General features: G+C 41.6%; 1 protein-coding gene across 1 annotated transcript; it reads right to left on the bottom strand.

The window, feature by feature from the left end:
• Nucleotides 1-1,365: 1,365 nt before the first annotated feature.
• il17rd (interleukin 17 receptor D) lies at nucleotides 1,366-27,092 on the bottom strand. The gene is made up of 13 exons (XM_027167840.2): nucleotides 26,886-27,092; nucleotides 14,424-14,481; nucleotides 13,746-13,871; nucleotides 11,277-11,395; nucleotides 10,359-10,479; nucleotides 10,143-10,187; nucleotides 9,848-9,999; nucleotides 6,843-6,908; nucleotides 6,695-6,749; nucleotides 6,170-6,280; nucleotides 5,517-5,701; nucleotides 3,851-4,808; nucleotides 1,366-2,218 (listed from the first exon to the last, which is right to left on the bottom strand). The coding sequence occupies exons 1-13, from the start codon at nucleotides 27,075-27,077 to the stop codon at nucleotides 2,100-2,102; spliced, it is 2,307 nt and encodes a 768-aa protein (XP_027023641.1). The 5' UTR covers nucleotides 27,078-27,092; the 3' UTR covers nucleotides 1,366-2,099.

Genomic DNA, 27,092 nt, shown 5'->3' with positions numbered 1-27,092 from the left:
TTTCGATAAAATAAATTGCAATTTAACATAGTCAACCACAGATAGTTCATTCAAAGATTTCATTTACTAATAAACCTTATAAACATTTAAAAAGGGTATGTAAATAAAGAAAAAGAAACACCAAGCCAACACCATCTTGTCTTATCTTTTTCTAGATCATTTTTTGTTCATTTATTTCCTGCATTGTTGCCAGTATCATAGCAAGTAGCTTACACAATGGGCGGGGACATGTATATGCCCCGCCCATATCATTAGACCCCGAGCTAAATTCTAGGAAAGTATTCTACCTAATTATTCCTAATAATTCCTAGGGCACGTGGCGGAAAGGGGCGGAGTCTAATTTAGTGTCTTGTGATCTGAATTTATAATTTCTAGGAATAGTCAGTGCAATGTATAAGAGTGTAAGAGCGTGTTTTGAAAAGAAATGAAAAGAAATCCTAGCTAAAAATAGTATAAAATATTGTTCTTATTTATAAAGGTGTCTGTACATTTATTTGCTTTGCTGAAGGAAGGGTTTCCTCTAACAAACGCCTTTCTGCCTCCATCCTGTGGAAATGTGCTGAAATGACATTAATGAATATCCAACTGTCATGTACAAACTGTAAGGGGATGAAATACCCTCCATGCATGCACTAATAGCACCAGAAATGATCCTGCACCCTTCATGTGGGTCAAATATATGGATTAAAATTGGATATGAACAATTATTATTATTAAAATGGTTGTATGAATAAAAAGTGTGTGTATCTTTGCAACCCTGAAAGTAAAATGTACATTTTACATGATAAATGAGTACAAGTACCCAACCAGCATATTTAATACATAGCATAGTTCACACTTATTTTTTCATAATCATAAGTTATGATTATCAGCAAGGATTGAATACAGACTTTCACACAGTAAAAGCAAACTGTCTACAAGCTTCTGCTCCCCAGTTATGCAAAACATGTGAAGAATCCTGGAGGCATGCTTTCAGGCAAGTTGTGTCCTGTGTTCACATGCAAAAGTGTGTTTCTCATTTTTATGGATTGAAAAATATGTCATATGACACTAATCCCATGTTTTGGTGATAATCAACCCCAAAACCAATACTCATGTATTTATTTAATCAGTATATAATCAGTATACTGCTCACACACTCACCCTCACTCAGTCTCACTCGCTCAGCCTTACTCATTCACTCTCACACTCACTCTCAGCCTCACACACTCACTCTCAGGTGCGCACACACACTCACACGCACACACACGAACACTCACTCTCAGGCGCACACAAAACACTCACTCAACCCCACACACTCACACACTCATGCTCAGCCTCACTCACTCAATTACTTACTCAATAATGACCAAAGTATTTCGTAAAAATCTTAGCTTTATTAAAACATTTCCTACATTAGAGTACTATAAAACAGTACAAAGTTCATATATAATGTAGAATTCACTTCTATAACTCTAAAAAAAAAAAAAACTGTACAAAAATAATAAACATTGACAATTTGACAAATCTGAAACTTGTCAATGATTTCTTGTTCCCTTTGTCAGCAACTAATTAATCAATAAAAGCTGATTAATGTGTGTCTTGGCAAGTGAAGGCAATGAGATATCATGTATGTAATTAATTCTTAGTAAAAGTGTTTTTTAAAAGAAAACAAATGAAGACAAATACAAAACTGACCGAAAGTAATTAAAACATCTAGAAGCCAATGATAAAAGTTAACATCAGTCAATAAATAAAACAGCCCTTTTTTTATGTTTGCCAAGTCCCACATTCATAATAACATGCTCCTGGTGCTGTAACCTCCATCTGATGATGTGGTAACGAGAAGGTTTTTATTATGATGTTTCTGATAAAACCCCAGTTTTATGTACTATCTAATGCTTTGTGCTAACACTAGCGTAAAGGCTGGATTCAAGAGTTCACAGCTGCTTTGGTTAGGCGGTGGTCCTTTTCTCTGTATACTGTACATTTGTCCAGCTTCACAAAGGAAACCACAGGCTTCATGTCTACATGATACATGCAAAAAATAAGTTGTTGTCAACATGAGTCATGTGATACAGAAGGCAGTAAAGTGGCAATGCAGAGCCAGAGAGAGGCCACTACGGAGAGGCTGACGCTAGGAGTCCTTCAATTGGCTCCACAATGTGATGAAGCTCCGCCTTGCAGATGGTGGGTGTGGTGCAATGGAGCGAGCTAATAGCAGGTGGTTCCTCATCACCTGTAAACACAAAGAGTCAAAGATAAACATGGTGTAGTTGCTGGCCCATATTTGTGTATACAGGGTTGAGATTTCTAATTAAAATTGGGGAAAATGAATAAGGCCTGATATCAGGATTCATCGTGTAGCTTAAACAAAACAGAAAAAAGTATTAAAAAAATGATTGTTTACAGGAAGTAATGACCAAGTACAACATCAACAAAATGTACCCAAAAAAAAAGTGTCGGTGCTTTAGCTGTATTTTCTTTTTGAACTGTTCGGAATAAACACATTTCTTTGTCTACTTTGTGTATTCAGCGTTTTCACACTCTCATTTAACTGGGATTCATTAAAATGTAACTAACTGACCAGCATTCTCTATTAGAAAACTAGCTAGAGTTTAAAATAAATTAACAAAAAAAGGCTGAATAATCTAGCTATGGGGGGTCACAGTCCAGTGACTAAGAGGAGGTATATGGATGTGATTAATGAGGATATGAAGCTAGTGGGTGCAAGTGTTGAGGACGCAGAAGATAGGGATAAGTGGAGAGAGATGATTCGCTGTGGCGACCCCTGAAGGGAAAAGCCGAAAAAAGGCTGAATAATCCACTCTGCTCCACGGAGCTCTAAGGATTTGTACCTATGACATGAAATTGAAAGGATTGAGCCTAAAAGATCATCAGTGCAACTCTTAATATGACTGGGCATATTAACAAGACGGTAAAATAAAAGGTCGATGTGATTTCTTCAGGTGGTACAGTACATATTTCCGCTGCTTCTTATCACCAGTCATTTCCATCTGTGCACCAAAATCAGTGTGCACCTCTTATTCGTGAGCCCTGTGAAAGGTGCCACAAACTCCACAAACGAAGCTCAGTAAGTGAAATAGTAACGCATGCTAAAGAGGTAAAGACACAAAGCAGCCCATTTTGGTCACTCATCCACTTAATCCCTTATATATAACATACATTTTGAGAAATCTTGGGTCGTGGCATTCAGATGGTTGTTACTTCGACATGTACCACCTTCCTAAACATTGATGCAGACAAAATGTACTCCTTTATGCTAACAGTAATCCTAATGACAGTGAATAATTCACCCAATAATTCACTGATCGAATATCTCTGGGATGTGCTGTACACACAAGACCTACACAAGGCTATGCAGGTGGTTTTAATGTTATGGCTGTTGGTGTACTGCTCCCTTTTCTCTTGGGAGTGGATTAAGAGCATTATTAAAAGTTTGTTTTTTTAACATATTAAATATGGTGCTAAACAGCACAAATGGGCCCAACTAAAGTTATCTACTTATGCATATAAACCATTAAACAGGGTTTTTTGAGTTTAAATGGGTGGCCATGATTAAATACGACTCGTAATGGCGCATTTTATCATCTGAAATGCAGAGCATCACATTTGGTTTCTCTCATTGTGTATCTGGAGAAAATGGAGGCAAAAAAAAAAAAAAGAAATTAAAAATGGATAAAGAAAAAGGGAACTTAATTGATTTGGAAACATGTCCTTTGTGAAGAAATCACATTCATTGCACAGGGATGTGCAAAGAAAATATTCACACTGAGTATTACAGATGCACCTAAACGACACTCCATACGTTCATCTAAAGGCATTTGTAAGGAGCGTAGCGCGGTTTTACCTAGTCCAGAGGAAGACGACACGCTTTCTGTCAAGGAGGACGAGTCCGCCAGGTCTGGTGAAAGTCCCTCCATCAGTGGAATTGAAAGCTCTGAAGATGGCACAGAGGAATCGTAGATTCCAGAGTCTCTGGGCATTTCTGGTGGGCTCGCTGAGCCGTCTGTGTCTCGGTAAGGCCTCGGTAACGCGCTTGCTTCCTGGCCTGATAATGACGACTGTGAAGAACTTTCCCCAATTTCCTCCTGTGCTGAACTGGAGGCCATGCTAGAGAGCAAGAAAGTGCCTGGATTTGGCAATGTGGGTGGGATGAGAACGTTCATGATGGTGCACTCACACTCAGAGGGCCGCTTTAACACCACCTCGTTGAGTGCGAGCCCCGAGTCGGGCTTCTCACGTTTGTGAGGAAGGGGACCAGAAACGGGAGGCATGAGCTGTCGCTCAAACCAGTCGGGTTCATGGGCGATGTGCTGGTGCATGTTACAGATGGCTACGTAAAGAGAGCGACCCGCCTTGCTGCGGAAATAGTTGCGCTTGCTGACGGCAGGGACGCCAAGCTGACGTGAGTGCAGCCGGGCCAACAGCTCTGGCAGCTGGTCCATCAGCTTGAAACGAGGTGCCAGAGCCAGCGAGGTGGGCACGTCACTTTCACGGGAGTAGTCAAAATAGATGGCCATGAAGCGCGAGAGGTCAGCTGAGCCCTGCTGAGCCTCCCGCAGCTTCTCGCTGATCATTGCAGCAGCTACAACAAAGAGGTCACTGCTGCTCAGATCTGGTATAACCACCTCTTTGTTCTTCCCTTTGGCTGTGGCCTTGCCTTTACGATGCCTTTTCTCTACAAAGTATTTAAAGCCTTTGGAGCAGATGGTGATGAGGAAGTGAGCCTCGTCGATGTGCCGACTCAACCACGACATCTGACCTTCCTTACAGATTTCCAAATGCTCCCAAAGGTCCAGAGAAACCTAGATGCAAAACCAGAACACACTCGTTAGGACGGGGATTAGCTGGATTAACACTTACAATTGCAAGAAAACATTTTCTATTTAAACCAGCAATATCAAGTCCATGCTTCTAATGAACTTTAATGTACTTTTTCATAATAATGCATCACTGTTGGTGATTTAGCGTTATAAAGATTTTTAGGCCATCAGTGTGGGTAGAATATTTATAAAGGATCCATTTAACCTCTTCCAAATGACAATTTATGGCCTCTATGTACTAATGACTACATACTATATCTGTGTCCTGTAGCTATTCTGATCATTAGATCTTACAGTCAACAATATGTTCAATGGAACATCAAAAGGTTTAGGAAAGGAATTTTTGAATTTTTTTTCTTCCAAACATTAAACCTATTTCTTTACGAGAGAGATTTAATAAGCAGTCTGAAAGCTTTTAAATAACACCACAAAAGTCACGTCAGTGGTTAATCATTAGAAGCGAAAAAACAACAACAAAAAAACCTGTCTAATAAAAACTCAGTCTCCTTCCCATCATTAGCCAGCAGGTGGCAATCTGTATGTATTTCTAGATCACCAACTCCCTGATGCCTCGAGTTCATAACTGAGCTTGGGGCACAAAATTTCCAGCATGACTGCGGTGACCCCCAACTGTGTTCCTTGGTAACCATTAATTTATTTGTTCTGAACAAAAAGCAGACCGAAGCTCACCGCACAGCCACAGAAATCCTGCAGGAAGAAGGCAAAGCTCTGGACAACAGCGAGATGTTTGGGGCAGTCTTTCGTGGAGTAGCAGATGAAGACTTTGGGCCGAGGCCAGCGTCTCTCTGTGCTCAAGGCCGTTGTGTGAGAAGACGACTCGGAGCTCTCTTCGTCCAGGTGGGAGTAGATGTTCTCTACGGAGAGATTTGAGATGAAAGACTTCAGTAGATTCCAGTAAATTTATTATTACCAGATGAAGAAATTTCACTCTGAAAACAAGGCCTAACAAATGCTGCGTGCACGGTAATATATATTTATCTCTCAGGGAACTGCATGGTCAGGTCTACATCACTGAAACATAACCACTAGGCAGCTATGATCTTAACCGTAACAGCACAGAGGGTGTTAATTATTTCATGTCATTACTTTCCATTTCCAGATTCCTTGCACGCAAAACAGCCTTACAAGGAGTTTCCTTTTGTCAGTCATGCGCGACGCAACAGTAGACTGGTGCGACTACAAATGCTTAGATTTCTCGAGACATTAATCCTCATCTGCGCCGAGAGATTACAAAGCTCAGATTACAGTCGCTGGACAAAAGTGAGCTCTGTATGTAATAAGATCCTGACTAATGAGGGTGGAGAAAGGTGGGGGTCACACACCTTGCTGTTTCTTGCGGCACATGACAGTAAAGAGAGTGGCAAAGGCAGACATAATGACCAGAGGCACGGTGATGGCCATGGCACGGATGGGTCCAGCCCACGGAGAATGCACTGAAAAGGAAGTGGACAAAGAATTAAGCATACAGTAGGCAAACGAGAACTACGTTGCTTATTTTTGACCTTTAGTCTTAAATTATCATCAAAATAAACAACGCTGTAATCAGTAACACTGTAACAGGCTCTGAAACCAGTGCAGAATTTAACAACACGCTTCCATACTAAATCCACTCTGTAGGGACCAAAGGCTTATTCGTATTTGCTGATGTCCGGGTTCTACGCGATCGATAATAAACAGCACTGCGAGCCTCACTCAATTACCATCTATTTGTTTTGCTACCAGTTTTGAGTAGGAAAGGAACACGTAATAGACTAGTGAGGACAAAAATGTATTGGAGATGGCAAAAGTCCAGGAATACAGTGGAAACAGTCTCTTGGGTAATTGTCCAACAAGGTGCTACCCCTTACCTTGGCTCACGTGATACTGAGTCTGTCTCCTGGTGTTGTTGCTGTCATCACGGAGCTTTAGCGTAAACAAAAGATGACACTAAGTAAATCTGATCAAGTCCAGATTTATCGCAATTTCACGGTCTGGTGTAACGTGAATTTATGTTACCTCCATCACATATGCTCCTGGTGTAACATCTTGCAGTATGCAGGTTGTTTTAGGGCCGTTCAGCTCCTGAAACGATAACGATAACGCAGGCGATTTAAACTTCACGGCGATCTTGATCGTGTAAAAAGATGACCCGTGTATATATAAAACATACATTAGGCCATTTAAATCACAGATGTTTTTGGGAATTTGCACAGAGGATAAAACAAATCCACTCAGACCATTTAGAGGATTAAGTGCAACGAAGAAGACTGGAATCCCCCCGACAATGTCCACGGCCCACCTCATATTTCAACCCATTATTGGGGTTACAATGCATGGTACGTTAAAGCAGACATGAGTTATAGCAGTCTAGACATCCGGATAAAAAAGTGAAAAACGAGTCTGCTTTTTACATTATTCCAAAAGGGAGAAAAGTGTGAAGGCAGTGTTTAAAGAAAGGGGGGACACAAACTGGAATATGCTCACAAACAAACGACGCATGACTCAAAACAAGATGACAGGAATGTGAAAGCTAGTCACACCATCGAGTCATAAACAATTTATTTAGGTGAAAAGGCACGGCTTTCCCCGAAGAAACAAACCTGCAGCTGAAGATTTGCAGGGGGTTCCTAACTCCCTCTTTAAAATAAATATGCATCGAGGGAGTAAAAACCTGGCCAAAAAATGTGGGCTGAAAGTTAAAGAAAAGTTCGTTTCCAGTTCCCATCGAACTCCGAGTAACTAAGTGGCGATGGGAAAGCACTCAAGTTTTTTAGTTCTGCTAAGAGTGCACGTCTCCCCCAGGGCAGGAGGAGTTAGAATGATCCACTGAGGTACACGCCTGTTAGCCAACTTGCCCGACACGTCTATATATTATTCCTCCATCTGTGAAAACCATTACATGCTGCTGAATGCATTAATCCAGAACATCTCACTCCTACGTCCTCCTCTCGCAGCGGATACAAGCGGATGCGGATGCGTGTGTGAATCGGACGCATTCTGTCTGACTCTTCGCTATGCCAAGGTTAAGCATGTCACTTAAAATAAGGAGCAGATTTGATGATAAAGGTCACAAATTGATCAGAAGTACCGGAAATTAAGCATCAATCATACTTTACAAATCCACACTTCTAATATAAACAAATGTACTACCAAATATACACCTCAAAGTTCTTTGAGATTAAAGATACACACAGAGAGCCGCACAACAGCGAGGTTCCCTTTTAGAGGAGATTAAAAGCAAAAACATTCATCATCTAAAATCCTTAAGAAAATTATCAAATTATCAAAGTATAAACGCTACATATAAACTGAAAACTGCAACACCTACCACTACATCATCATCAACAACTACATCTACACCAACAACTACATCTACTACAATAACAAAAACTACATCTACTACACCTACAATTACTAAAACAAATTCTACACCGACAACAATAACAACATCAACACCATCTACAACAACATCAACACCATCTACAACAACACCGACACCATCTACAACACCAACACCGACACCATCTACAACACCGACACCATCTACAACACCGACACCATCTACAACACCGACACCATCTACAACACCGACACCATCTACAACACCGACACCATCTACAACACCGACACCATCTACAACAACATCAACACCATCTACAACAACATCAACACCATCTACAACAACACCAACACCATCTTCTACAACACCAACACCGACACCAACTACAACACCGACACCATCTACAACACCGACACCATCTACAACACCGACACCATCTACAACACCGACACCATCTACAACACCGACACCATCTACAACACCGACACCATCTACAACACCGACACCATCTACAACACCGACACCATCTACAACACCAACTACAACACCAACACCAACTACAACACCATCTACAACACCATCTACAACACCATCTACAACACCAACACCATCTACAACACCAACACCATCTACAACACCAACACCATCTACAACACCAACACCATCTACAGCACCAACACCATCTACAGCACCAACACCATCTACAGCACCAACACCATCTACAGCACCATCTACAACACCATCTACAACACCATCTACAACACCATCTACAACACCATCTACAATACCATCTACAACACCAACACCATCTACAACACCAACACCATCTACAACACCAACACCATCTACAACACCACCAAAAACAACTACATCTACAGCAACAACTACACCTACATCTACTACTGTCACAACAACTACATCTACAACAATAACAGCAGCATCTATAACAATTACAATTACTTCAACTACATATACCACTAAAACTACTCAACTACTACAACTACAACAAAGTCCAGTCGTTCTTCACACCTTCATGGCACGGTGGACTGGTGCCATGGAAATCTGCTGGAAAAATGAAACTGTGAAATTTTTCCAAAGGTTCTTGCAATATGAAAGTTGTTTTATTTAACAATCCTAATTAGAGTAAGAGCTCCCAAAAATCTTTGGAAACTTTAAAACCTTGAGGGTAGTTTTCCTCGTCCGAAGTCTTAATTTAAGCATGCATGTTGGAAAGAAATAAGCAGTTATTGTTTTTTATTTTCCTGAATTTTGCTGGATTTTGTTTATGCCCAGACATCCTATATTATCTCTGCTGATAATCAGTCTAAATGTTTGCAAAACTGGCAATAGAAAAATCTGGCCAATCCTGTAGCACACACCCATGTTAGTAAACTTCCTGTTTTGTTCTACCTTTATGAATTAGCACACAGTAGTTAATAAATGCATTCAGTGCCATTAGGATGATCTAGCTGGATTGTTATGTTGTATTTAGCAGGTGACATTGTGCTATTCGCTACATGTGACTTGTCATTGTGACCTGGATTGCATGTGTATGTGTTTTGTTACGACACCACCCAAAACAATCCGGATATTAAGAATACAGCGGAAATCCACTGAGCTCACAATAAATGCGACTGACACAACGCTTTGGTTCGGTTAATCCGAGGTGAATCGTACTAACCGGTTTGCAGCGTTTGAGCTTGAAGTGGCTCTCCTGTCGAAGCTTGTAGTACAGGTAATAGGTGTTGAAGCCAAACGTAGGAGGAGCGTGATCGAAAACGACATGCAGGTTGGAGCCGAGCTGGGAGACGTTCAGCGTCTTGGGCTTCCAGACTGTCGAATAAAAGAAGGGAAAAAGAAATCATACATAATCTTATTTTGTACTAGAAAGACATGAATCAAGCTGAGCTTTCTGCACGGGTCACGACGCTCGATGTATTATACAACGCAGCGGTTCTCAAGCCTGAGTTACTCACATGGTTTGCAGACGAGGTTGTCCGGTCCAAGAAGCACTTCGCAACCTGTGAAAACAAAACCAAAAAAAAAATAAAAAATTTATGACTGCCTCCTAAAATTCTTAACTGTCAGAGATCTAACAACAGCACGGTTTAAAGGTTTGAAGGACTGTGATATATATGGAGCATTATGAGTGAGGACAAAAAAACGGGGAAAAATAAAAAAGCATAACTCACTGTTCGTGTGCAGGAAGGAAGGAGGGAAGAAGCTGTCGTTCATGAAAGTGGGGAATGGAACTATCCGGACCATGTAGTCCATCTCGAAGGCCAAGCCGACGAACGGCTGCGAGCTCAGCTTCTGTTGAAGGAATTCCGACAGACGTCGATTATAGCCGACTAGTTCAAAAATACAAATTTCCGTATGAATCGTTTTCACAATTTTAAAAGAAAATTCCACTGAATCGGTGCTGAATTCTCAATTCTGATTGGTCAGATGGCGTTAATTCATCTTCTATTACCTATCCATATCTATTATTTCACCTAAATAATAAACAGACAGAAAAAAAATGAATAATATCTGATATGGAAGTATAAAGTAAGTATTTTGTAAGTAGCTAAAAATATATTAATATTTATGGAATAGACTCCAGGGCCGGTGTGTTATAAACGCAACATTTGTGGCAAAAAAAATAATAAATAAGTAAAAATTATAGCTGCCAGAACAAACAATAAAAAACACATTTTTTTTGCCGTTTTAAGTCATAAGGAACAAAACTAAAACCAAAAACTTATATCTTAAAAATAAAAAACCAAATTCACATCAATAATTATAAACTCTTCAATATTTTGTCTATTTTGTTCCTCGTACAGCTACATTTATTTTATAGCTTATTCCACATTATAATACTTTACTATTAAATACCCTTTTTTATTACTTTATTGTTATAACATGGACAGTCAAGGAATAATCCACGTCAGGCTGTAGAATCATCTTCGGGGTGGCTTCATGCTGAGGCACATCACATCGTTGATTATTTTCCTATTACACTGTGACCGTTAGTTGTTGCTTATTTATAACACGAGTTACACAAACACGTTAAGGCAATGGTTAGAATTTGATTTTATGGATTACAAACACCTCTCATTTTTACTTACAACATTCTTGAAGGAGAAATTGAGCTGCCGCGGGTCCTTCAGGATCATGTGCTGGCACTGTTTCCCCTCCGGATTCTTGTCCTCCAGATAAACCCGAAAACCCTTTACATGCTCAATACCTGCATGGATAAACACAATGGTCACAACGACGATCCTAAAATCCCGATCACTTCGGTATGGCATTCACAAACCATTCACTCTGATTTGTTACATGCAGTGGATTGTGGCCTGTATTTACCGAAATAGACACGGCGACTTGGATCGCTTTCTTTATCTCGTTTCTTAGTGACATAATATAATTGAATAAACAAAAATAACAGATTTCTGTGCAGAATGTGTGTCTGTGTATCCTTTAGTTTGTTCACTTTGGTCATTCACCACAATAAAAAGACACTGATGCTGACCCTAATGCTGAGCAGTAAGGGTGCATGCTATAGATTTAATTACTCTTAGTTACCCTGTGACAGTCGATCGTTTTGGGAAAATAGAAAACACGCTCAATGTTTTGTGCAAAATAATGCCGTTAAACAGAAAGAACTGAAATGAAAAAAATACTGTGTGTGTGTGTGATCCTTCAGATCGTGTCACTGATTGCAAGTCGAGCGTGGGTGGAATCTGTATCGGACAATCTTTCAAAAAGTATGGCTTGTAATCACGAGGCTTGATGACAACCAAGAGCCAGTAACTGGATGCGACAAGTCTCCCTGCTAATCTAAACTGTACCCTGGAATAACTCTGGAAAAAAAAAAAGGAGCATGAAATCTGCAAGTCCTTTTATACAACTCCCTCCTTTTCTTCTTTTATTAGCACCCCTGGAGAGGGAGAGGAGGCCTTTAACATGCACAGAGGACAAATGTGCGTGCCAAGGGAGCATTCTCATGCCCTTCAACGTGTGCCAGCCTTCCTCCCTTTTAATTACATTTCTGCCTTATCAGTTGCAGGGGGAAGAGAAGAGAAGAAAAGAGAAGAGAGAGAGAGTTGGAGGGTGGGTGAGTGGAGGGGCGAGCGGAGGGGCGAGGGGCACACATTCCATGTGGTTCCGATTACCTCGGTAGGGAGCGGAGCTGAAAGAGATTGCTCTTCAAGGCGGCGTGTAACTCCACACCTCCACCGGCTCTCAGATACCTCCATCACTCTGCCTCAAAAAGCCACCGGAGGTGAAAGACAAAAACAAACAAAACAAAAAAAAAGCTGTCCAACCAGTTGGGACTTTTAGTCTCTTGACGAGTTTATATGTCTTTGCCAAGAGCGTCATCAAACTTACATAAAGCTCATCCAAAAAAAAAAAAAAAAAAAAAAAAAAGAGAGGACACTCTTTAACTACTTTTTATCTTTATGTTTCTTAAATACATGCTCGCGCCATATCGACTCCTGATCCAGTCCAAAGGATTAGCCCGAAGCAAACAACAGGGCACATTGTGCTGCCGCCCAGGGAAGGGTTCACATTACCAAGTTCAATAGTGCCTCGACAGACGGAAGCCAGGGACACCCCAGTGCTCCCTCCCCTCATCCTCTAAAAACACACACGCATTCCTCCAAAAAAAAATGTGCGGATCTCTTCTCCTGCTTGGCCAGATTTGTGTGACTGTCAGGCCTGAAGCTTGGCAGGGGGAGAAAACCTGCACCTTTGATCAGGACAGGCCTAGCACTTTCTTTGAAGACGAGGCCTCATTTTCAGAGTGGCGCTCCTGTCCAGTCTCCTATTTCTCCATCGCTGCCAGTCAGTCAGTCAGTGAGAGAGAGAGAGAGAGAGAGAGAGAGAGAGAGATAGAGAGAGAGAGAAATGACCCCTATGGGCAGTCAGGCACGTCGGACACACGTTAAAATGCTCGTGTTTTGTTATGGGTTTAGAAATCGGAGTGGGATCTCACCATCATCCTGAACCTTTAAGTATTTGGAGGCACCTTTAACAAACACTGTGCTTTAAAGCAGGTTGATGTAAAAACTGTTTCACAGGCACAGAAAGTCTAAGTCTTAGTCTTCACATACAAGCCATGGTAAGCTTTAAAATCAAATGTAAAAATCCTACTCTTCTAAATAAAGTTTGCTTCTTAGAAAAAAAAACTAGTCATATGCAGCTCTACATATATACTGTATATATACAGCATATATACATATATCAGTGTCTACATGAGTCGGTTATCACATTTATTTTTAGCAAAGCAAAAAAGTAAAACAAAGTAAAAAACAAAAAATGTTAGTTTACACCCTGATGTTTTCTGCGTCAGAAATATACTGTGTTTAGTGCAAAAAGAAAATGAAAAAAAAAAAAATCAATTTGTGACAAAGAAAACTAAGGGGAAAAAAGAACCAAAAACAACTCAAAACATTTTTTTCCCTACTGTTCTTGATTCAGTTCATCTTTTTGCAGTCATGGTTATACAAATGCACAGAGATAAGATTAGAACCAGAATTACTTGTGTGTAATTTGCATGTAAAAACATTGGGGGGGGGAAAAGGGGGGCTAACCGAGGGGACTTGGCATCCAGTGGACTACCACAGCAGCCTGGTTATCACAGGACAAATGAGTGAAGCTGATATTATTCACTTCATGGATGGCGTGTTTCCCCCACGGGTTCCAGTTCAGAGAGCAGTCTAGAGAGAAAAAACAAAAAAAGATGAGAAAATTGGATCCTTTTTCTTTTTTTTTTTAACTGAAAGAACATTGGTGAGATTCTTTGGCAAGCTCAAGGATGCAGCCATGCAAGCCAACACAACCCCCCTTTACAACGACACCCCCTAATGTCCACCCGCCAAACCTCTTCCTTTTTCAAACCCCTATATTGTTAGGACTGTTTTATCGGGGCGGAAGATCAGCAGGTAGAGGAAGAGAGAGGAGCAGTCGTTTGTGTCGCTCACACCCCACGGCTCCCTGTCTGAGTTGCTGCCATTGTGATGTTAATGAGGGTCGGCTTTTAGGCCGTGACCGTTCCTGTCCATGGTCGCGGACAATGGGAGCTGAGTGAGAAGCAGGATTAGCTACAGGCAAGAAATGTGACTTTTTGGCACATTTTGTAGTTGGGGAAGCAAAGTTAGAGCTGGGGGAAGGGCCGAGATGACTATCACAAGCAGAGCACAGGAAATTCATTCGATATTTTTGCCCCAATAATCGAATCATCTGTATTTTTAAAATCAGTGGCAACTTACTGTCATTTCGATAGGTGACGAGTTTGCGTCCGCTTTCGTCTGAACTGGACTGGATTACCTAGAGAGAAAGAGAGAGAGAGGCAGGTATGACATTTGGAAATAGCTTACTTTCACTCCCAACTATGACATGTAAAGTACACCGAGGGCACGGAACACATTCCTCCAAGACTCAACAAAAACCTCAAGCAGTTTGAGTGGTGACAGCAACACTAAACTATCCTACAATTACAAGGCTTCTGGCTCGAACAAACTGAACGCTCTCAGTGCCAACTCTGGAAAAACAAGCCTCGAGTTGTGAGAAGAGATGCATGAGACACGCACCCTCTCACGAAGGTTCGGCCCTCGCTCTGGTTCCTGTAGCAGAATATTATCGTTCAAGTAAAAACAAAGGAGCTTGCGTGACAGGAGCTACGAGACAAGAGGAAGCTATAGGCTGCGTGTCAGATCGAGACTGATGGTAAAAGGAAAAGAAAATAAACAAGGCTTTGCAGACACACAGGGCAACAATGACTGAGGCTTCTTGATGAAATAAGACACTCGAGCGGTGCAGACCTCTGAATTTTAGTGTGGCCTTGTTTGAAAGACCTTATCGTCATTATCTGGCTGCCTGATTAGAGGAAGTTGTCCTACATGACAGGAAGGAATATACTTATCCCCCCTCAAGAGAGCGGTCATCTGACAAAGCTTGGGAAACTGATCTGTTCAGTTACACCTGAAGTATGGAATAAAAGGAAAGCATTCAGTCTTATCGTTGCACTACCGGCTATAAACAAAAAGAAGCTAATCTAAAATGGATTGCATGCACGTTTCTACTTAATTACAGTCATTTATTTCTCAGCACAAATTCTCTAATAGGGCCAGATGTTTTAAATGTGTGCTTTTGGCATTGCACCATAAACCTGTTGTTTGGACCCCCATCCCATCCCCCTTCCCTCGTCTGAATCTTCTTTTCCCTCGGCAGTCGCCTCATCTCTCCCAGGCTCTTAAATCAAGCCTGTTTTTTCTCCCATGTGCCCTGTGAGAAACCCTTCCATCACATGTTAGACACAAAATCAACAACATGGCTGCCAATTTTGGTTTGATCAGTGGACCCACAGCATCAAGGATGCAACTGGTAATAAATTTAATTCAGTGCTGCTGTAGGAAAAGGTCAAGCTCTTTAGTGAAATATCCAGAGGCAAAACGGCTTTTCGGCAATAGTTTGTGCACATCAAGAAATTATCCTACACTTTAGAATCTTACCATCTCCAGAAGTGAAGAAAGAGCTCAGTACTTTCCTTTTACTAGCAATGAAACAGTTACACTTTTTCCCCCCCGATACAATTTCAATGCTCTAAAATGTTACCTGATACTGATTCACTACTGATCTCATCAGAACAACCAGCAAGCTCTCTACAAGCTTAAGGGCAAGTCAGGTCCTGTGCTCGTGCACAAGACGAGTTGTTAGTCAACATAATATGCACTCACACTCACGCCATAAAGTACTATCTTGTCTGTTTTGTCTAGAAATCAAACATGATATGATAAAAATCCAGCATCTAATACAGATACCCGGTTTGTACCTCAAGGAACGAACATGGCTAGTACATCCGATATCGGTGCGTTTCAAATTCATTAAAAATCTGAATCTTGTGCTTTATTTGTTTGGAGGTTTTTGCAAGATCACCATTGCAAATACAAACAAAGCAATAAAAAAAAATAAAATAAAATCACCACCATATTGCGCTGCCCTCATCTGGTCCACATGTTAGTTACGACATTACCTGGCATCGGAACATCAAATTGAAACAATGTGCATTTAAATTATGTTCGAAGGCCTAGAGGATGTTTCAGCAACTATTACTTAACAGTGCATTTGCTTACTTCCCGAAAGATAACACGATGAACTGCACACCCAGTTTCATTCCTTTCCCCAGGCTTAGATCCTGACCAGATGGCAGCTAAGCTCAAGTACTCAGATAACGATGTTATTACTGAGACCACCATGATTGACATAGAAAAAGCTCTGGCTGTAGTTTGACTTAGATCATTTCTGTCCACCACCCTAGACTAAATAGTCACGCTCATAGTGAATACTGTCCCTGAGAACAAGGTCTAATTGGCCAAAGCTGCATGCACCTTTAGGTCATGAAAACATTTACAGCCCTGGTGAAGATGGGAACAGCGCACCATTTCCTCATTCAACATCCAAAACGAAGGGAAAGAGTGCACCCATAAGGTGTTATAATAGTCCCAGGGTTTATTCCACACCATCAACGCAGCAGGGTCCTGTGGGTCACGTCGGACAGGCATCTGCCACGGACGCCTAAGCACACCTGCAGCCAATCAGAGGGCCCAAGGCTGTTACCACAGCCTCACACCTCAGCAGGAAGGGGTGGAAAACACCTCCTAACAAGGCTGTTGCACTCCCTCACAACACCCTTTCAATGATTCCTCCCATTTATGGGCTTCCACAACAAGAAACAACCCCCATCCACCACCACCACCATCATTTTGCTTCCCTTTGTTCCTGCAGACTGGGCTGGTCCTGCTGGGAAGAGAGAGGGCCTGAAGACCTTAGACGGCCCCTCTGATATCCTTGCCCTTCGGCACTCATAATAGCCCCAGAAGTCATTTGGCATCCTAAAACTTCAAATGGACAGTATGGAGCTGGAGGAAGAAGGAAGGAGGGAATGAGCGAGAGAAGGGGGGGGGGGGTCAGGGCTGTAACATGGGTCCATAAAATTGCAGCATCCCATGTGGCAAACGACTAAAAATGTTAGCCGTGAGGTAAAAACAGAGGTCAGTCACCGGTCAAACAAGAGCCCTAACACTTTATAGGGGCTTATTAACAGACTGCAAGAGAAAGGAGACTGTGTTTGGAAATACTCAGCCTTTTGCTTAATGACCTGGTTCATTAAAAGCCATATGAAAACATGAGAACATGCGATTGACATTAGCAACACTGCTTCGTAGGTAGTTCTGGAGACACAAATTTAAACTAATTCCGCTGAAAGAAAAACGCCTAAAACACAAACCGTGAAGTTTTCGACACTGCGCCGAAACATCAGAAGACAGCAGATTTTACCAGAGTCAAATTAAAAAGGCAGGAGTATCATGAACACCCGATTCAGAAGGAAATGCTTTGTAAGATACGTAGGATGAGCAGTCGGGTTATTTTTTGGTGGCTGGTGGACGATTACGATTGACGTTGTGCAGACTCACGAGACACGGACGTGTCTGAACAGCCACCAGGAGCAGGTGAGGATGATAGATGTGCACTTCCTGTACACGACACCAAAGCTTCTTTCAACCAGGTGTTCCCTCTCCGAGTTCGAATAATAACAGTAATTATAACTTTCAAGAAGACAAACTTCAGAGAACAGCAGCCGTCAATCTAGTCTCCGTTTCATTCTTCCCATTTCTTGGTCACACACCCTTTTAAGTTCTAGCTACAAAAGACAGATCTACTTCCTACCTCAGAGCCAACAAACAACAAGCAAACACTGAACATTTACTGGAGTCCTTATCCCAGTGTGCTCCAACAGGGGATGGCTTGCAAAAGTTTGTTTCCTACCCCAACCTACCGATACCCCCCCCCCCCATACTTGTCTTTTGGCATCCAACCTCACACATGAAGTTAATTTAACAACAACACAGCCAGCACTTTTACAAGTGGAGATGGTTCTCTTTAAATTCCCCATTAGCAGCAAGCCATATGGAGACAACTCCAAATACAAAGCCCCCCCCCAAAAGGAAGTATTTGTTTGATCCTCCGGCTCCCAAGCCCTTGCACACCCCCGTGACTTTGTCCACCTCTTTCTGAAAAGAACGAAATAGAGTTGGGGGGGGGGGGTGTTAAATGTGCCTTAAAAGTCCCTCGTACATTTTTCAGGAGAGAAACATATATATGATCATCTCACATTTACGGAATAAAAGACAGGCCTCGCAGTGATACTCTGGCGACACTGATTAGTTAGGGTAAAATTACTGCTAGTTTTAAAAGCAGTGTGTGTGTGTGAGTGTGTTGAGGGTGGGGGTGGGGGGGTGGGCTAGAGACCAGGGGAAACTACTAATCTTGAAGCCCTGGGGAAAACGAGAGCTTGCTTAATTAGAAGGCAACATTTGTTGGACTTGTGTGTAAAGTTCAAACCTAACCCCACCTACTCCCCTATGCTCTTTTTAAAGGATCCTAGGATCCTGGCTTTCGAGTGGGTTAATACCTGTTTAAAATAAAGGAAGTGGATTCACTCCATATGGTTCACAGATGATGCAGCGGCTAAAGTACATAAATCGATTGAAAACAAACGAACAATTCAGCCATTATGCCAGAGATCATACTCACACCCTGATGAGAATAAATAAGGTATAAGGAATCTGCCATTTTATGTATTATGGATTATGCTGTTCAGTTGAAATAATTTATTTCTTAAAACTGCACACAGAAATGTAGAGAAAACTCCCATTCATCATTCCCTGAGAAATGATTAAACCCTTATAGAACTGAGAAGTAAGCTGGGAAATTGGGTTTTGCGATGCAGAGCAGGGACTCGTAAGTCATTAATCCAAGCTACGAGTGCAGCAGGAAGCTCCTGTGGCCTAAAAAAAGAGGTTAAAGGTGGATGCTGGAGCTCTCCATCAGATGCTTTGTGGTGTATGCTTTCATAATATTCCTCTTCAGATCCTCCTGATCAGATAATGTTAAGCTTCTCCCGCTGGGCTTGTTCGTCTGCTCTAAGAAAACAAACACGAGCCACAAAGCCACTTATCACTGTTTGTCTAACAAATTGGCTGAAGTTTGAGAGCAACGATGGAGCGAAAGTTCCGATTTTGACCGATTTATGCGAGAATGATAAACAGACTAAACGAATCCGGGTTCAAGACGTTATAAAAAATAAACTGAGGATCAAAATCTGTGTTTATTTATCAGAGAATAAGACAAAGCTCAGCTTCAGTAACAAAGAGGAAAAGGAGGTGTGGCTTGGCTTCTAAGATGTTGAGCTTCCTCTGAGAAACTCCTAAACAGCTTCACCATCTGCCTCAGCGAGAATTCCCCTTATCCAGCACCCATTATGAAGTATACCTTCAAAGTACTCCCACTTGTCTAAATCTACAGAGGGTTTGTGAAGGAATGGGGGGGGGGGGAGAGAGAGACAGACATTAGTCACAGAGGTGATCTCTGAGACGAAAAAAAAAAAAAAGGAACAGGGACGACTCATTTTGATCCGTTTGCATTTAAAACAAAATGCCGACAACAGAATTCAGCGCCATTTGTCTGTGCTGGATAAGCAGGGATTTCCCCCCCCCACAGTTAGGGAATACACCATGTTTCCCAACCGCTGATATACATCAACATTTTCTGACAATACAAATCAAGTCCCATACTCCCTCCACTGAGATACACAAACCGTACAGAAAAAGTTTCCGCTGCCCACAGTAAGATTCCCACCCACACTCGTGAGTCCGGCAGGTCCGAAGTGGGACGGCTACAAGCACCTTTATACGCCGTGGCTCAACAGATTTGACCACAACTTTGTTCTGACCAGTTCGACATGCTGTTCTCATTATCCCAAACATGTGCGTCTCATTTGACGTTTCCCAAAAAAAAAAAAAAGAAGTCATTTTCTGGGACAATCGCCTTTGTGTCTTCTATCTGAGCCTCGCTAATGCTAATTAATCAGCGCTAATTCATGTTTCCTTTGTGCGAGGTCATGCTATCAAATCAGGACTGCTGGCATGCTTGACTGAGCCGGAGTTGTTTTGTGTGCCTGAAGGGGACTTGGGAGAATTACATTACTAATAGTGGAACAGGATGTCAAGGAAGAGGTTGATGTACTTTTTAGCGAGTAAAAAAAAAAAAGAGGAAAAGTGCCTTTTCAGCATCATAAATGTTTATTTTGCAATTATTCCATGAATAGTCCATCTGAGGAAGATCTGCCAAAGTAAATACTCTGATCGAATAGAGAGGGGAACACATCCGAGTGTCATACAAAACCTCTATTGTTTCATTAAAAAGATGTTTGATACATCCTCTCCACTCAGGCTGAAGTTTATTGCATGCAAATTCTTGCATCCGTGCATGACACTCGTATGCAATTTGTTGAGCTGCATTTCCTGTTCATGTCACATGGCTGTAGGTGATCATATGGCACCAATGAGGCAAGTATCAGTTGCCCAGATCTCTGCAATTATACTCGACTCAGGACGAGTGTCTAACTCGATAGCAATTTCGGAAATCGTGATGGTTTCAAGAACCCTGTGGCAATGTTGATGAAAAGGAGCCGTGTTGACGTTGGCTGCTGGTGCGTATCGGTGATGAGGTTCAAACGGTAGTCTGAAATTAGAGCTAATCACATTCAGGGTTTTAATCACATAAGAAGAACATGTAAAATGTTCAGTAAACCTACATGGGGGGGGGGGGGGGGGCTTTTCCTAAAATAAACCACATCACGTTTCATACAATTGAGTCGAGGTGTGATATTTCTGCCTTTTATATTTTATAAAATAACAGATCGGGCATGACGCTAGGACGTCTTTTTTAAATAAAAAAAATAAAAAAATGCTTTGGCAGTATTTTTAAAGAAAAAAAAAAGCTTTGCAAATCTCTTGGAATGAAAGGATGAGGGGTCAAAGAGGTTACGGCTGATGAGGGGCTTTGCGTGGCAGTCGATCAGTGCTGCAGGGTAGTCTGGCTTGAAGTTTCCTTGCTCTGTTTTGCTTAATGCCTTTCCTGTTTTACTCCAATCAGCATTTGTCACAGCCAGGCCTCTTTCGAAACACAACCATATGCTATGACATTAGTGCTTAAGAACTCACTGGCACATTCTCATGCACAGTCTAGGTGTCTTTAGAAACACACACACACACACACACACACACACAAAAGGGCATACCGAGTTCGTTTCATCAGGGAACGAATAACTCAAGAAGTAAAGAATGCTTTAAGAGGACTCCAGAGAAACATTGATGAGCACGTGAATGTCAAAACTTATGTCTTTAACAGGTGGGGAAGGTCCTCAACGGGAAACGAACGGACCTGATTGCTTTTCCAGCTCTGTCCGTTCCGGATGGACGTCGCCCCATGGCAGTGATACATGACCAAGTCCTAACCTGAGGGATTGTAGGAAAAACTTGTATCCCACCAAACATCCTCCAGACCTGTTTCACTGATCCCTGCTCACTTAATTCTGGCCTCTGAACCCTGGGAATCATCCTAAATGGATTTAGGAGGATCTCAAGGATGACCTCAATGTCGTGCTTACACACGTGTGAAGTCTGATGTCTGTTGCTACTGTGCTTTAAAACACAGGTTTCTAAACTCTGGACTATCCTCCATCGTTCCTACTCCAAAAACACCTCATTCGATGGCACCGAGCATGGCAGCCGTGTTGCGAGCTCCAAGGAAACTTTGCAGATTTTTGTTTATTTTACTGGTTATTCTGCTGTTCTGCCATTTCTGGAGTTCGGTCCCAAGAATTTCACTCACCAAGGCACATGTGCTGTGGTGATATGACAATAAAAGTGACTTGACTTTCAATCAAGCAACTAATGAATAAGAGATGGGGGGGACACACACAGAATGAGAAAACCCATGCTTTAAACCATGTTAAATGTTTAGAATTATTTACCTACATGTTGAAATGGTCAAAATCTTAACAAGGTTGGAATAAGTTTGAATTTAATCCTTTAAGCCTTTGTTGATTCGTTTTCTTGTTTGCTTTACTTTATCTGCATGATTGTATCCCGCTTTCTATGTTGACTGAAATAAACCTTATAAGAAGTGTAAACACTGCGCTCTGCTCCGAACAGGCCCAGACATGTCCCCAGCAAAAGGAAAGACATGACAGGAACTAAACCTCAAAGATTCCTCAAAGGCTTTCATTGGGATTTCACTGAACCTGGATTAAAGCAAGGGAGAGAGAGAGAGAGAAAAAAACCTTGAATGGAGGATTATTATGAATGGAAACTGATGTGGACTCACCAGACTGAGCAGGATGGAGAGACATCGTGATTCAGAGGTAGGCAGACCTGCCCGATGACATTATAGAACAATAAATGTCTTCATAGGAAGGATAAGGGCTTGTGGGCTTTGGAGTCTTGTATTTCATGCTACGGGAACGCACTACTGCCCAAGGCTTTCCAGAACCCCTCGACCGTGAAAAACATAGACCTGCTCTGCTTCTCTAATGGATAACACTGGGAAACCGAATGCACTCGCGCAACTGCAAAAAGAAATTTTTAAGCATATGTACAGTTTCATGAATCTGCAGAAGTACCAAATCAGGCCAGGGCCTTAGCCTGCTACAGGTTTAGCTTAAACACTCTCAAAAAAAAAATAAGTAAAAAAAAAAAAAGGCCAGAATATGGGGTAAGACACACAAGCACTTAACAGCAAGTCCAAGGCCCAAGGATGGGATAAATTACCAAAGAGGTCAGGGAATGCAGTTGTAACCCCCCCTTCTCGCACAGAGGCATTATGGTTGTGCCTAGCCTGCAGTCGAATCCTGAGCTTTGAAGTATACCGTTCTACTTCATTCTCCGAAGCAGACGCTCGCAATCTCAAATCATTGCCTGAAACCTAGGCAGGAAGTTCTTTCGCATCAGATCCTTGATTAGGCCAGAGGAAAGAACAGCTAATTGATTGTAATGACTTCAATCCGCGCGCCAAAGGAAAAGCTCTGGAAGAGTATAACCAGTCCGTATCGGCTTACGATCCCAAGGGCCTGCCCTTTCCTGCAGATCTCTTGACGGCAAGAAGCACAGGATCTGGGAATAAGATCGCCTTACAAACGTCTTGCTTGCTTCAAGAGGATTACCTTAATGTAATTAGACCTTTCATTCACCCACTTTAATAAATGACCACTGGGGCCGAACGGTTTTAAAAGGGAAACAAAGTCATCAATAATTCATTTTGTTAAAACTGACCACTTTTAGGGGGAAAAGAAAAAAAAATCTTAACTCTTGTTTGACTTATAATCGTGCATCCTAAGAAAAGCAGCATCTATCAGACAAGGTTCCAACCTGTTTAAGTAATATATGCAACAAACCCCCAAAGAACCCTTAAGGAACACCTTAACAGTCAATAATGCTTTCCAGACATAATTTTAGCCCCCCTGAGAGCCAACATTTTCTTCTCGGGCAATCAGGAACACTAAATTCCTGGTACAGGTGGTTTTGGGAGCTGGAAGAGTGTGAAAAATGTGCACCAGCTGAGGATTTAGGACTTAAAATAATAACAATATTGCTCTCAGGATTACAACAAGCCTCTGACCAACCATCGATGTCTAAAAAGGTGAGCAGAGTTGCTAGACTTTAATTCACTTTCGACATACCTCCGATTACAGGCTACATCACTCCATTCATGTCGAACAGCAGGATACTTGGCTTGTCAAAGCACAGCACTACAGCTGAAAGCCCCAGGACCCCCACATTAAAAAAAAAGCCTTGTTACGCACTGAGCTGATTCAGGACCAGCCAACCAGGGATTTTCCCACCACAGCACAAGGCATGGCCTCCAAAGTTGCGTGTTGCTTGGATGGTTTTCAATGCTACCTAAAAGATGGTGTAGAATTAAACTTAGCCCTCCATGCACACACTCTCCTCCGTCCACACCCCTGAACGCTATGAACCGCTCCTCCTGTTCCACTATTCATCAGTCAGGTGGTAGGAGAACAAGAGAAGAAAACATGCAGGTTCTTTTGAGATAGGAGTGAGAAGAAGGAAAAAAAACATAGGCAAAAGGAAGAAGGTGTCCCACAGGTGCGCTCATGCCACAGCTTGCTGAGGATTCAAAGGCCCGTAGTAATAAAAGGCTGTGTGTGTCTAAGGACAATACAAAACATTTTCCTTTGTGCCGTTTTTGTTGCACTGACACGGAATGACGACTTGTGACTCGAGGCCTCTAACGCCTAGAAACCTTATATATTATTAACATTAAGAACTACCAGTCTGGCGACTTCTGATTATATATCATTTGTAGAAAAGTACTGGCTTTGCTTTCTATAAGCCATTAATCTTTGTTCAGACATATTTCACTTCTAAAGATGAAAAAAAAAGGATCTGTGCTGAAGACACCATGAAAAAATGAGTAATGCTGGACAAATTCAAAGTTGATGCATAGCGGTAATCAGCGGTAATGAAAGCCAGAGCTGACTTCCTTGTCTGAGTTTAAAAAAAAAAACAAAAAAAAAAACTTTTTTTTTGTTCTAAAACAAGCACAAAGAGCAAAAAAAGGTCAGTGTGGTACATTTGATTAGCAGCGGTATCTGTCATCGCTATACAAGGCTTTCCTCCTGAGAGCGTGAGTAAATGCTGCATGGACTGGATAGCATGCGGAATATGATCCGGTGCAAAATTGTATCCGTTTCAATGCCAGAAAATCCAAATTAACCAAGTTACTACAGAGAAATAACATCATAATCCTACACTAGAACTCAAATACTCAAGGATATGCATAATGCTTTGTGTTCTGAGAGCATGCCTGGACCAAAGTGTCTGTCCACGTACAGCAAGAAAGCTGAAATCAGAATAGAGGCTGTTATCATTACAATCATTTTTTCAGTGTTTATAGAGGTGTTGACTTGTATATGGTTGTAAGCACCTGGGGATGGGAGCAACAATGATTTCCCACTCGCACTCCACAGACTTACACGAAACAGCTCATGTCTCCTTGTCTGCTAATCGGCGAGATTTGCGATTTCTACAACCCAAAAACGACCTGGAAATCTGCTCAATATCCAGGCTGATGTTTTGGAGTGTTTTTCTGACATCACCATCGCATGCTGAACCCATAACTTAACCAGATGGAGTGATTTTTTTTTTTTCCCCAACTGCAAAAACAACTGATTATACAGCTGTTAATATCTGCACAGTGATGAATTCTGACTTCATTCATTTAGCAGAGAAACCCAAACTCATTCCGAGAAAGGAAAAGCAAGAAAAGGAAATGAAGGGAAAGAAAAGTTTAGACTTGAAAAAAAAAAATATCTCCGGCTGTTGTATGTCTCTGGGAGTCTGAGTGAGAACCAAAGGAAGGATGCTATTGAAAGCCCTGGAAGTTCCGGAGGTTAGGCACTTTCATCCAAAGCCAGCCAGCCCCCGCTGGGGTTCGACATGAAGCCTTCAACCCCTCTCAGCAGGGGAAGAGCTTGGCCCGGAACGAGCACAGGCCAATTTAAATATCCACCTTTCTTTTCTTTCTTGTTGAGCTGCAAGTTGAGGCTTATCGTTTCCCCTGAATAGCAGAGAGATATTACATTAAACAATAACCTTTTCATTTAAAACAAATATTTAGCTATCAAATCAAAGCCCTTGTTGTTTAGAATCTGCAAAAAAAAAATAAAACTGCTACCTCATGAGCAAATACTGAACATGTCAATGCTTTCTTGCTAAGCAAAAAAAGATCAGTGCCTTTTCAAAACACTACATCATCAGAAATACTCAAGCAGACGAAAGATTTGATGCGGCCCAACACTTTGCCCGACAGCCTGCAAACCAAGTTTGTGGAAAACTCTTCATTTGGCAGCTCGACTACCTTTGAAGTGGCCGTGGAAAGAGACGGCTTGCGGTTCGAAGAAGGAAATGCACAAGTGTGTTAATAGAGCAAACAGTCCCCTGACATCCTTTGGGAAATGGCTTCAAGGAACCGTAGTGGTCGGAAAACAATGCACACGAGAGTGGGCACTAAATGTCAATAGCACTTCCGAAAGGTATTTACGGGCCAGTGAATCTTTAAGTAAACTTCCAGGCATGAAAAGCAAACACACTGAGGACTTCAGCTGTTAAAGCTGAAATTTAAAGCTACTGAAAGGAGAAAAAAAAACTTGCATGAATGTCTTGCAAGCGATTTATAGTGACGGTGTAACCTGTGGTGGCTAGTTATCATCTCATTACTTATTTTCAGATTTAACTCACACACATTCATGATGTCTAGTGCGAGACTAAACGATCCATCCCGATCACACAACGCTATTAGGGCATGAACATAAAAATCAGCTTGGTACAATTCAAATGTGGAAATTAGCCAGATGGTTCAGTCTGAGAACAAAAGAGGAGGTCCTGAATGACTGCTTTATACATGTAAACACCAACAAATCAACACTGAAAATCACATCCGGATTAAAATCTACTACAAATCCTATGTCGGTTTATTGGGTTGCATTCACACTTAATTTAGATTTGAGATATATATATGAATTTTATTTTTATACTTCAACAATATTAGAAAACGATTATTTATGCTATTATATTCAGTTGAGGGCTATAAATGTAACAAATATTTTTTTTAAAATGTTGTTTTTTTTCACCAAAACAACCGAATGCAAACAATTCAAATTCGGTTTCAATTCGGATTATAATATCCTGTTTGACAACAAATCGTGTGTTAAAACCTGCCGTGTCTCCAAAACACACGCGTGTTTGTGACTCTCATATCTTTATAGGAAGTGAAGTTCCAACTTTTAACATCTGCTGTTTGTCTCTCACCTTGTATTCGCATTTCTCAGCGTTTCCTTTCCTCCCTCCGACGGCTGCGGTTGCCGTGTGGTGCAAAAGTAAAACCAGAGACAGCGTGATTACGCGCTGAAGCAGTGTGAGTCGCAGAGCCATGTCCCAGGAACGTCCATGAAGTCGAGCTGAAGTGCGAATGAACGCTGTCTCACCGCTGAAGCTCTTCATATCCCAGAAAACAGA

This window comes from Tachysurus fulvidraco, chromosome 2, assembly GCF_022655615.1.
Source record: "Tachysurus fulvidraco isolate hzauxx_2018 chromosome 2, HZAU_PFXX_2.0, whole genome shotgun sequence".
NCBI lineage: Eukaryota > Metazoa > Chordata > Actinopteri > Siluriformes > Bagridae > Tachysurus > Tachysurus fulvidraco.
Note: the sequence above shows the minus strand (reverse complement) of the source record. Positions and strands in the feature narration are given on the sequence as shown.

Excerpts from the sequence above, each read along its gene's own strand:
- il17rd (XM_027167840.2), bottom strand. The coding sequence starts at position 27,077 with ATGAAGAGCTTCAGCGGTGAGACAGCGTTCATTCGCACTTCAGCTCGA. Across the intron at positions 13,872-14,423 it reads CGTCACCTATCGAAATGACA|ACTGCTCTCTGAACTGGAAC; the intron begins GTAAGTTGCCAC and ends TTTTCTCTCTAG. Across the intron at positions 10,480-11,276 it reads ATTTCTCCTTCAAGAATGTT|AAGCTGAGCTCGCAGCCGTT; the intron begins GTAAGTAAAAAT and ends TTCCTTCAACAG.